The 13,631-nt window shown below is 41.1% G+C and overlaps 1 protein-coding gene across 1 annotated transcript in view; it reads left to right on the forward strand.

Annotated features, from left to right (window-relative positions):
• Nucleotides 1–13,631, forward strand: part of shank2b (SH3 and multiple ankyrin repeat domains 2b) — a 287,358-nt gene that overhangs the window by 145,389 nt on the left and 128,338 nt on the right. Inside the window, 1 exon segment of the mRNA XM_078283292.1 lies at nt 3,999–4,252. Within this exon segment, the coding sequence (XP_078139418.1) occupies nt 3,999–4,252 (254 nt within the window).

Here is a 13,631-nt window from a genome sequence, read left to right on the forward strand (position 1 = left end):
TCCAAAAAGGGCTGACAGGCAAAAGGCGCATCTCCTTATGTTGGGATACTTCGTTTTCACATTAAGCCTTTTAGAATGTCCCCTCTAACAGTAGGCCCCAGAATTATTATCTTATCTGAATGTCATTCTGAAGGGTAAGAATTTCATTCTCCACTGCAGTTGTGTCCAGGAGAAAAAGTGATCCCACTTTGGAGGCAATATCATCAACATCAATATCTGTGTATGTGATGACTGGCTCAATGATGCAAAGTCAGTGAAACGTCTGTCAAACTCTGATGAGATGCTCTGAACTTGTTCAATGTAACTGGCACTGTCAAGCTGTGCTGCGTCTTTGCCCTGATGCTCAAGTTCTGAATGCATACTTTGAAAGTAGCGCAGGTCCTGACGTTGCAGCTTAGTTGAAAGTAGTTGTAGCTTGCGCTTAAAAGTGTTCACAGAGCTGATCATGTCAATTACATTTTTGTTTTTTCCCTGCAACTCTAAATTCAGTGCAGTCAGAATGGCAGTTAAGTCAGTGAGGAATGCTAAATCCATGAGCCACTGCTCTTCATCTAGCTGTGCACATTCTGCATGTTTAGACTGCTCGACAAACTCTTTGACTTCAGGCTTGCAAAATCTCTCCAGAAATGTACCTCTGCTCAGCCACTGCACGTCAGTATGCAGCAGCAAGTCTGTGTGTTTCGCGTCAGTCTCCGCCATGTGAGCACAGAATAGTCTCCTCTGTAGGCTTCTCGCCTGAATGGAATTCACAATCTTCATAGCAACATCCATCACTTCTTTCATGTTCAAAACAAAGCTTGTTGATGGATGATGCAATGATAAAGGATAAAGTCCGGGAAAGAATTGTGTCATTTACACAAGGCAATGAAACCGGATCTTGTCCGTGAACTCCATGAAAGCTTGAAAAATATCTTCTCCCCGCGTATGCCCTTTCAGTGGCAATATGGTGAGTATCTCCTCTTTGGCACTCATGTCATTGAGCACCATTATAATGTAAATACACAACTGTGCCACATCTACCATATCGATTGAATCAAATTGAAGAGAGAAACACTCACACCTGTCAATATCTTTTCTCAGTTCATCCTCAAGGTGTCCCGCTATTTCCTCACATCACCGTGTCACTGTGTTTCTGGATAACTGAATGTCCTTGACAGCAGCCACGATTTCAGTTTTATTCTTAAAATCTCTGCAGCCTCCAGAAATGCCTCCTTCACCATCTCTCCGTCTTTGAATGGCTTTTTATGTTTATGTAACGTGACTCACACGATATGAGGCTATGGTCGCTGCTTTTCCTCTGTTGTTGGGCCTCGTGAAAAAAGACTGTTTTGCTGCTAGTTGAGATTTAAGTTCTTGGACCTTTCTTTTTCGCAGCTCACTCTTGGCTGGGAAATCCCTCTCGTGGGTTTTGTGCATGTTTTTGAAATGCCGCTCTAGGTTGCCCTTCTTTGGGAGGGCGATGCTAGCTTTGCATATGAGGCACACACACATTGAGTTTGACAACAAAGAAATAATCCTCCTCCCATTCTGTGTGAAAATGATAAGTCTTTTGTTTTTTATCTGTTCCGGTAGCCATTATTTGTTTTGCAATACTTTACCAAACAACCAACAAAAATGGTGATACTGCAACTGCTCAGTGCCCATGCTTTCTTTCGCAAATGTCAACATTCATTTGAGATTATATCTTTACGTAATGTAGCCTACCTGTAGGTACGTTACGTGACAACAAGTGTGCAGGGACTGGTCAGATTGAATGTCAATCAAGTGCAGACACTGTGAGAGGAGGATTGTCAGTGATAATAGGTACATTAATTATCCAATAATAATTTTGCAATCGACCTGCAAGCACTCCGCGATCGACCAGTAGATCACAATCGACTGGTTGGGTACCCCTGATGTACAGGATGCACTGTGATGCTATGTTCATTGCTCTGTACATTTGATGTGTTAATTAGCTATTACTACCATTTATAGAATTTTGTTATGTTGTTGATTGTTTATTTTATATGTTTATTGTGTGCATCTGTCAACTGACAATTGAATTTGCCTCAGGGATAAATAATTATATGCATCTGTCTGTATCTTACAATAAAGCAAAAAGAGATTCTGATTTTGTAATGGTGGCAGATGGAAGGTGCAACCTTGATTGTAAAAGGACTGCATACTGCATACTGTATGTGACTGTACAGCAGTGTTACAGTAGGTCTACTGTCTGCCTTTGGCTGTGACTTTGACAGAGTCTCAGCAGAGTTTTAATGAGTTAGCCAGCAGCCACACAGGGCACAAACTGCTACCATGGCCCACTTTGTGTGTGTGTGTGTGTGTGTGTGTGTGTGTGTGTGTGTGTGTGTGTGTGTGTCTGTGTACGTGTTGAGAAGGAGGTATAACCTTCCCCTTCCAGTGCCAGATGCTCCTCAGCAGGCACACACACACACACACACACACACCGACACACACACACGCACACACACACACACACACACACACACGAACACACGTAGGCTACTCACCACAAAGCAGATTGCTTAAGATTGAAACCTGTTTTCAGAGAGCTTATTCCATATTACTGAAGAAAACGATTTACAGTAAGCACAAGTTTTCCAGTGATGTTACGAATAGGGTGAAGGAGAGAGTTAGGTATATAATCAGGTTTTAGATTAAATTATGTATATTCTGACTGCTACCTGTCCAGCAAAAGAAACAATATTCCACCAAATGACACCTTTTCCATTGTAACGCATCTGCTTCCTGAGCCTTGTGGTGAATGTTCTCTTTTGATAATAGAAAAAAACATTGTACAATCTACAGTCATGTCTGTATTTGTTCACCGAGACAATTTGTACACGTTGCACCTTCTACTTTGAAGACATTAGATCCATTGGTTTACCACAGTGCCTTGTGTTTTATTACAGGAGATATACTGTACATATTTAACACTCACCATTGTGAATTATATCAAAAAAACTGCCTGGTATTTTCAAATGAGAGGGGAAATGCATTGCATTATATAATCTATAAAGCTAACCGTACCTCACGTGTACTGTCTTATTTTCTTTGTCATTTTTATGAATGTTTTTTGTTCTCAGGTCTCTATTGAAAATGAAATCTGGATCCAATGAAACTACTCAACCAATTAAAGCATAAATGAAAATGACAAATCATGCATCAAACCAACGCTCATTCCCATGAAAACATTATCAAAAATTCCATTGCAGCCAAATAGCAAGTGTAGAATCATGAGCATTTACATTAACTGCAGTTATTTCGCCATGCAAGAGAAAGAGTCCTGGTTTTAATTATGAGTTGTGTAGAACATGGAAGAAGTAAAATAGTATAAAATAGTAGCAGTAGTACTCAGCATTTATCTGGAGACCCCATGATTTTTCTGGAGACCTTCCCCCAGGGTGGAAAAGCCTCTGAAACAGCACTTAGTCTATGGGACACTAAAACTCTCCATTGAAACCCTGGATGATACTACTACTACTCTACTACTATGACTGCTACTAGAACTACTATGATGACTATTTCTACTACTATCAATACTGCTACTATTCCTACTGCTGCTATGTCTACTAGTACTGCTACTACTGCTTAGCTTTATGGCACTTACTCTCGTTGTTCTCTCCTGACTAGATCCTTGCTTGTGTTGTATTAAAATCTCATATGTACGTCGCTTTGGATAAAAGCGTCTGCCAAATGGGAAATTGTAAATTGTACTGCTACTGCTACTAAAACTACTACTACTACTGTGACAAATAATAATAATGACAATACTTTGAATCTAATCAAAATGTCTCATTAGAATCCTCCCATAGACAAGCACTGTAGTACTGATCAATTCTACAATAAATATGTAATCAATCAAACTGCTTCATATCCATCATATCCAACTGGGCAACATCCCATTTTCAATAAAAGGACAGTATCGGCCCCATACATCGGTCTAACCCTGTTCCGGTCTGTCACGGTCTCACTTTTCTTTTGTTTGACTTTTCTAGCCCCCATCGTGGAGGTCATGAGTCAGCTCTGGACCCCAGTCATCACCGGAACCGTGAGGTGGTGGACCCTGGGCTCCGTAGCCATGGCAATGTGGAGGCAGGTCATCATCATGGAAACATGGAGGCGGGTCATCAGGGGGGCCAGAAGAGGAAGTTGTACAGTGCAGTTCCAGGAAGACACTTTGTGGCAATCAGACCTTACCAGCCGCAGGCTGAGGGAGAGATCACCTTGTACAAAAATGACAGGGTTAAAGGTAAAATGTTTGAACATATAAATGTAGATCAGTGGTCAAATTGGGGGAGTATTTTCACCCTCTGTAAAATTTACAGGGGTATAGATACCAAGTTATGTGTAATAATAGACATGGAAATGTAATAATGATATAAGATCCATTGGAGAGATTACTCTGGTCCCTTGCCAGTTGTTTTCTTCCACATTTCATGACTTAACCTCATACTAATACTAAACCCAGAATGAACATGGTGGTCAGACCTTATCAGTCACTGTCTAAGAGAGAAAGATAATCTTCTATAAGAATGACAGTTATCTATGAGCTGTCAGAACTGTCAGTATTCATTTATGAGTAATTTTCAGTGACATCAGAACAATAGTAAATAGATCCAAAGCTTTTTTTTTTGTTCAAGGTCATACAGTTTCACAGTACCCAAAAGTAGTTAGCCTGATAGGGTTATATTTTTTTGTCAGTCAAGTTTTCAGTCAAGTTTTGCTATTACGAGTATCAAATAAGCCCAAACATGAAAAGAACAAACAACAATTATTTAGAACCCACAATCAAATCATAAATACAATTTCAATAACATTTTGTAAATTAAATATAATTAATAGATAATAAAAAGAATCACATACAGTCAGGACAGCAAGACCTCCTGGGATGTCCGGACCCCAAGCAACCTGTCACTCTGATTTTGGATGGATGAATGAATGCAAAAATAGGGCGGGGCAGGCATTTGTACTTCTAAATTTAAGGTTGGTTCTAAATTTAAGGCTCAACCTACCCTTTGTAACCAATGGTTACTGCTAACTCAAATGAGACTTGCTCTGTATGTAGACACCCCAGTTTTATCTCCTATAAGCCATTACACATTATACCTTTAATATACAGAAGAAAATGACGCCATACCTGGTTACATAAATTTCTCCTTGAAATTTCTCCGTTTAGTTTTGCTATAGTATACTCAATAAAAGCAGCATCGGTCATAAGCATGAGCCAGTCTGAATACTGCTGATGTTTGTGTATTCTACCTTACATGTATTCTTCCTTACGGTGGACGGACCTGGCAGCTGCGACACAGCCTGCCATAGCCATACCAAACTCTGCTTTAGTAATTCCTGGAGGTAAAATTATTTAACCCCCAATAAACAAAGCTGTGGAGATACTGGAATGGACTGACCTATCCATTCCTCTATTTTTACAAGTACTCCTTCCCAAAAAGAGAGAACTAAAGGGCATTCCCACGTGGTGTGTAAAAATGTACCCCTGTCCTGTTTACACTTCCAGGAGGTGTCATCCTGCAACAATCCCATTTTACAAAACTGAACTATACTCCAGTAGTATCTAAGTATAATCTTGTAATGGGTGAGCTTGCCTTTAACATCTCTCATGGCCCATCCTGTGTTAGCAATGATATCTCTCCACAATGATATCTCTCCATGCTTTTGCACCTATCTCAATGCTAAGATCCTTTTGCCATATCAATCTTCTTACAGCAACCCCCTTCATCTGTTAAAAACTTCTTATAAAATGTAGAAGCTGTATGAAGCATTCTATGAAGATTACTGTATGATATTTTCCTCCCCCTCCCCTTCTCTTACTATTAGACCCACTGCAGCCTTAAGACTGCTCTACAGCTGTATTTCCGGAAGTCCCCTCTGTCAGTTAAATCATATTGATTTCAGCATTTGAAAGATCAATATGAAAAACATGTTCCTCATACAGATCATTTATAACCTGTAACCCTTTTAATCTTAAACTTTGCAACAAAAATGTTTTTTTATGAATTCGGTCAGAGAGAGGTCATTCCAAATTGATGCATACATTTGTGTTGAGATATTCCTAACATTTTGTGTATTTTGGCCCAGACAGTTCTAGAACTGGGTTCCTCACCCATATTCCCCAATCTTTTCTGTGAGAGGACGGCTATAGGTTTGAATGGGGTAGTGAGTAATCTTTCTACAGTAATCTTTTCATCCACCCTTCATTATTATCATCCCCTGCCCAGTGTCTAGCTAGCTTTGCTATTTCAAATGATATGCTATAGAGTTCTACATTTGGGAGTTACTCCCTCAAAGCATACAACTTTTTGAGATGAATCCTTGGTTTTTTCCCATTCCACAGGTATTCCTTTACCATAGTATTGCACTGTCACAATATCTCTTCAGGAATGATCAATGGCACCATCATAGAAATATAAATAAACTGTGGTGCTACTACCATCTTAATTGTGTTGATCATTTTCCATTTGTCTAGCTTGGTCCTTATTTTCTGAAGTAATGGTTTCAGATTTATTTGCATCACATTTTGCAAATCTGCAGATATTTCTATTCCCAAGTATTTAATTCCTGAAAGCATCCATTTAAAGTGTAATGGCTTTGCTACTGAGGCAGGACAGTCTAGACACAGGCGTTGCCTCCGGTTAATGTCAGTTATTCTCAGCACTATGGGCATAGATGTGGACGTATCTGTATTCCGTATCCAGTAATAATATATCGTCCACATATAAAAACATCTTGTGCTGTCTTCCCCCACCCAGCACTCCTCTTATACCTTTCTCTGTTTGTATTTTTACTGCCAAGGGTTCAAGAAAAACCGTAAATAGCAACCCAACTTGATTATGTGTGGTAGAACTCTCCATTCTAAGAGCAAGCACTTTTGTGAGCACCTTACGATCAACATGAAACACAGTTTCTGGCTAATAACATCTGGCTACAGGGACTACAGCTGGAAATGAGCCAGTTGGCACATTTACCCTCAGGTCAATTAATTTGCACTGTCCCTGTTTAAAAATAAATAAATAAATGAAATGAAAATAAAACATCAATCAGTAAGACAGGTCGAAAGCTACCAGGGTCCAAGGGGTCTTTATCCCTCTTGGATATCAGTGAGATCATAACCTTGTTAAATGTATCTGGTAGTTTCCCTAATGATAAGGCTTCCGTGTAGACAGCTGTTAATAAAGGTGCTATTATATCCACATATTCCTTATAATACTCACTCGGGAAGCCACCTATATCTGGTAACTTCCCTAGTTGCATCGCGGATATAGCCAGCCTCACCTCCTGCTCAGTAATGGGATCATCAAGGTCTTCTATCTGGTCATTTGACAGTTCAGGGAGCTGAATATAAAAAAAAAATGTCTCAAGCCTGTCTCGATCTAGGACTAATTCTGATTCATACAGATTTGAATAATCTAATATCCTCAGCACCTGTCACTATTTCCCTTTTTTTTATTCATTATAGCTGGTATAATGTAACTTTCATGCTTTTGTTTTAGTTGTCCTGCTAATAATCTCCTAGCCCCACTATAGTAGTAAGTACCCCTAAGTCGAAACAGTGCATATTCTGCTTTCTAATTATACATTTCATTGAGTTGGAATTTCAGCTCACACACCTGTCTTAATAAACTTTCTGAGTGGTTTCCTGCCAATTTCTTTCTGTTCCTTTTTCTTTTTATTTGTGTGCTATTATTTTGCCTCTTACGAAGGCCTTTGAACATTGGAACATTTTCTGTGCCACAATCCAACAATAACTGACCACATCTAATGATAAAAACTTACAATCTACAATTAACAAATGACCACAACAAATAATGAATGCTCACATCATCAAATACTGAATATTTCCATCAAATAATGAAAACCCAACCATCAGTAACAAATGCACACCTAAAATAATAAAAAGTCAACCATCAAATAATTAATATTCATGGCAAATATTGAAAAGCCAACCATCAAATAACATATATTAATGTCAAATAATGAAAAACCAAACATCAAATAACAAAAGTCAAGTCAAATAAAAAATCGTCCATACACATGGATTAACAACCACATCTAATTTGTATGTTAAGGTGTATGTCTACTGTTCACCACTAGATGTTGTGATTTCATTATTTGACATGGACATTCATTATTTGATGGCTGCAAGAGTATCTTTGTTTGGTGTGTTCATTTTTTATTTGATGTTGCGCTGTGCACCCATCAATCAAAGGCTTCGCCTCCACCTAGAGAGCGCCAGAGCCAATGTACTCTGGAGAGCGCAAGTTGGACAGCTAGGCAGGCGAGATGAAAACAGACATGCATGCTGTGCGACTAGAGCAGCCTATTTCCCCACAGCCTGTGCCACGCAGAGAAATTAGTGTGCTTGATTAATTATTAATTAATTCATGGTAACTCATGGTAACTAACTTACATATCTTGTAAGTTACCAAAACCTGGCCAATGTTGGAACTTAAGCCTTGCACACAGACTGTCCAGACTCACTCCAGACAATCAATTGTTGATTTGGTGGATTGGACTAGGTGTGGCGGAGCCTTTGATTGACAGGTACACAGCAGGTCAAATAACAAATGACCACATCACACAACAAATATTCTTGAAACCATCAAATAATGAATGTCCATGTCAAATAATGAAATTACGACATCTAGTGGCGAGCAGTAGACCCACACTTTAACATGTATTAGATGTGGCTGTTAATTCAGGTGAGTGAAGGTTTTTTTATTAGGGCCCGAGCACCGACCGGTGCGAAGCCCTATTGTATTTCAAGGAATTATTAGGGCCCGAGCACCGACCGGTGCGAGGACCTATTGAAATGCAAGGAATTATTATTATTTTTCTCGGGCCAAATAAATCGCATTTTTGAGGGCCTAAAGCTGCTCGAAAAGTTGCGAAACTTTGCACATGCGTCAGAAGTGCTGAAAATTTACGTATTTTATGGGTCTCGCGCATGGGTGTGGCAAAATGGCTCAATAGCGCCCCCTACAAAATTCAAAAAAATACTCATCGCTCTACGTTTCACCTACATGTACGAAATTTGGTAGGCACATGTATCATGTCCAGACCTACAAAAAACATCAATAGGTGCCATGACCTAAACCCAACAGGAAGTCAGCCATTTTGAATTGATTGTGCGTTTTTGCCCATTTACAGGGGTCATACTTTAACGAACTCCTCCTAGACGGTTCATCGGATCCATCTCAAACTTGCTCAGCGTACATAACAGACCTTGACGATCAAAAGTTATTAAAAGCTTGAGTTTTTCCTCCAACGGTGTGGGCGTGGCCTGGCGTCGAATTTCCATGTTTCGCCATGAAACAGGAAGTGCCTGTAACTCCACCGTACATGCTCACATCTGCCCCAAACTTCACATGTTTGATAAGTGTCCCGGCCTCAACATTTCTACATGCCGATTTTCAATCACTGTCATAGCGCCACCTACTGGCAACACAGGAAGTGCTTTGTAACTCGGCTGTACGTGGTCACATCTGCCCCAAACTTCACATGTTTGATGCCAGTCCTGGCGTGAACACATCTACAGGCCAATATTTACTTATGGTCATAGCGCCACCTACTGGCAACACAGGAAGTGCTTTGTAACTCCACTGTACATGGTCACATCTGCCCCAAACTTCACGTTTGATGAGTGTCCCGGCCTCAACACATCCACAAGCCAATATTCAGTTATAGTCATAGCGCCACCTACTGGCAATACAGGAAGTAGTTTGTAACTCCACTATACATGGCCAAATCTGCCCCAAACTTCACATGTTTGATAAGTGTCACAGTCTGAACACATCTAAAGGCCAATATTCAGTTATAGTCATGGGCGGGGCGTCGCATTTCCATGTTTCGCCACGAAACAGGAAGTGGTTTGTAACTCCACTGTACATGGTCAAGTCTGCCCCAAACTTCACATGTTTGCTAAGTGTCACAGTCTGAACACATCTAAAGGCCAATATTCAGTTATAGTCATGGGCGGGGCGTCGAATTTCCATGTTTCGCCACGAAACAGGAAGTGGTTTGTAACTCCACTGTACATGGTCAAATCTGCCCCAAACTTCACATGTTTGCTAAGTGTCACAGTCTGAACACATCTAAAGGCCAATATTCAGTTATAGTCATGGGCGGGGCGTCGAATTTCCATGTTTCGCCACGAAACAGGAAGTGGTTTGTAACTCCACTGTACATGGTCAAGTCTGCCCCAAACTTCACATGTTTGCTAAGTGTCACAGTCTGAACACATCTAAAGGCCAATATTCAGTTATAGTCATGGGCGGGGCGTCGCATTTCCATGTTTCGCCACGAAACAGGAAGTGGTATGTAACTCCGCTGGACGTGGTCAAATCTGGCCCAAACTTCACATGTTTGATAAGTGTCATGGCCTCAAGACATCGACATGGCAATATTCAGTTATAGTCATAGCGCCACCTACTGGCAAAACAGGAAGTGCTTTGTATCTCGGCTGTACGTGGTCTAATCTGCCCCAAACTTCACATTTTTTATGAGAGTCCTGGCCTCAACATTTCTACATGCCAATATTCTGTTATAGTCATAGCGCCACCTACTGGCAACACAGGAAATGGCTTGTAACTCGGCTGTACGTGGTCTAATCTGCCCCAAACTTCACATGTTTGATGACAGTCCCAGCCTGAACAAATCTACATGGCAATATTTAGTCATAGTCATAGCGCCACCTACTGGCAAAACAGGAAGTGGTTTGTAACTCGGCTGTACGTGGTCAAATCTGCCCCAAACTTCACATGTTTGCTAAGTGTCCCAGCCTGAACACATCCACAGGCCAATATTCAGTTATAGACATAGCGCCACCTACTGGCAACACAGGAAATGACACGTTTTATACTAAAAATTCAGAGCCGCATCGACCGGTCGGTGTCCAGTAACGATGCCGCGACTGCGGCACACCCCGACGTGCGCGAAGTGCGAGGGCCCGATCATCGCTGCTTGCAGCTTTAATTAGGGCCCGAGCACCGACCGGTGCGAGGACCTATTGAAATGCAAGGAATTATTAGGGCCCGAGCACCGACCGGTGCGAGGACCTATTGAAATGCAAGGAATTATTATTATTATTATTATTTTTCCCTCCAATGAATCGCAGTTTTGAGGGCCTAAAGCTGCTCCAAAACTCACCAAACTTTGCACACGCGTCAGAAGTGGTGAAAAATTACGTATTTTATGGGTGTCGCGCATGGGTGTGGCAAAATGGCTCAATAGCGCCCCCTACAAAATTTCAAAAAAATACTCATCGCTCTACGTTTCACCTACATGTACGAAATTTGGTTGGCACATGTATCATGTCCAGACTTACAAAAAACATCAATAGGTGCCATGACCTAAACCCAACAGGAAGTCAGCCATTTTGAATTGATTGTGGCATTTTTGTGCGTTTTTGGCCATTTACAGGGGTCATACTTTAACGAACTCCTCCTACACGGTTTATCGGATCCACCTCAAACTTGCTCAGCGTATATAACACACCTTGACGATGAAAAGTTGGTAAAAGCTTGAGTTTTCCACGAACGGCGTGGGTGTGGCGAGGCGTCGAATTTCCATGTTTCGCCACGAAACAGGAAGTGGTTTGTAACTCCACTGTACATGGTCAAATCTGCCCCAAACTTCACATGTTTGATGAGAGTCCCGGCCTGAAGACATCTACATGCCAATATTCAGTTATAGTCATAGCGCCACCTACTGGCAACACAGGAAGTGGTTTGTAAGTCGGCTGTACGTGGTCACATCTGCCCCAAACTTCACATGTTTGATAAGTGTCCCGGCCTGAGCACATCTACAAGCCAATATTCCTTTACAGTCATAGCACCACCTACTGGCAACACAGGAAGTGCTTTGTAACTCCACTGTACATGGTCACATCTGCCCCAAACTTCACATGTATGATAAGTGTCCCGGCCTGAGCACATCTGCAGGCCAATATTCACTGATGGTTATACCGCCACCTACTGGCAAAACAAGAAGTGCTTTGTAATTTGGCTGTACGTGGTCAAATCTGCCCCAAACTTCACATGTTTGATGACAGACCCGGCCTGAACACATCTACAGGCCAATATTTACTCATGCTCATAGTGCCACCTACTGGCAACAAAGGAAGTGGTATGTAACTCCACTGTACATGGTCACATCTGCCCCAAACTTCACATGTTTGATAAGTGTCCCGGCCTGAGCACATCTACAGGCCAATATTCAATTATGGTCATAGTGCCACCTACTTGCAAAACAGGAAGTGGTTTGTAACTCCACTGTACATGGTCAAATCTGCCCCAAACTTCACATGTTTGATGACAGTCCCGGCCTCAAGACATCTACATGCCAATATTCTGTAATAGTCATAGCGCCACCTACTGGCAACACAGGAAGTGGCTTGTAACTCAGCTGTACATGGTCAAATCTGCCCCAAACTTCACACGTTTGATGAGAGTCCCGGCCTGAAGACATCTACAAGCCGATTTTAAATCATAGTCATAGTGCCACCTACTGGCAAAAGGAAATGGCATGTTTTATACTGAAAATTCAGAGCCGCGTCGACCGGTCAGTGTCCAGTAACGCCGCCGCGGCTGCGGCACACCCCGACGTGCGCAAAGTGCGAGGGCCCGATCATCGCTGCTTGCAGCTTTAATTTGACTTGTTATTTGGCTTTTCATTATTTGATGTGAATATTCATTATTTGATGATGTGAGCATTCATTATTTGATGTGAATATTTGTTATTTGTAGATTGTATGTTTTTGTCATTAGGTGTGATCATTTATTGTTGGATTGTGGTACAGAAAATGTTCCATACTGAAGGGACATGGGAGATAAATGATCCAGGACTACTGGAAGAACAGGGTAATTACTTAAATCAATACCCGAATATCCCCAACCTTATTGATGAAGAAAGAAAGGAAATTTAAAAGAACGAATATCATTGTTAAACCAAAGTCTCGAATTTGCAGTGGGCACTGATCTAGTTGTCAGTGGAGTGACTATATCCAGTCCACAAAGGCAGAGTTCATTAAAGGACTTCACTAAGTCGTTAGTGAGAACATTGAAGGCTACATCTAAACGGTTTCTCTTGGCTAGGCTATTAAAAGCTGCAGAGAATGTCTCAGCAGACTCTTGATGATGCGGGAGTGAATGGTTACGTTAAAGGCTGAGAATCTGGTTTAAGTGCCAGATTGGACATTACATGCTTGTGATCAGACATATAGAAGTCCCCCACACAGAGTGTGGCTCTTTTATGCATGGGCCCAGATACATGTTAAGTAAAATTAAAAGACTCAGTAAGAGAACCTAGTAGTGGTATCATCAGCATGTATTTTAAGATCACCTAATCTAATAACTATCTAATAACATCTTAATATAACAATATCTAATAACAACCCGCTCAAATATTAAAACAGAGGATAAAAGTTCAGCAAAGTCAGACAGAAAAGTACCAATTGGCCCCAGGGAGCAGTATATTACAATGCAATAGAATGGGTCCAAGAGGCCTACTTTAATTATTTGTATCCTAGACTAGGTTCCCAGCAGCCTGATCTCCTGAAATGTCATAAAATAAGTAAAGTATGAAGTAAGTAAAGTAAAATGCAAATACGTGCT

This window comes from Centroberyx gerrardi, chromosome 4 (assembly GCF_048128805.1).
Source record: "Centroberyx gerrardi isolate f3 chromosome 4, fCenGer3.hap1.cur.20231027, whole genome shotgun sequence".
Lineage (NCBI taxonomy): Eukaryota > Metazoa > Chordata > Actinopteri > Beryciformes > Berycidae > Centroberyx > Centroberyx gerrardi.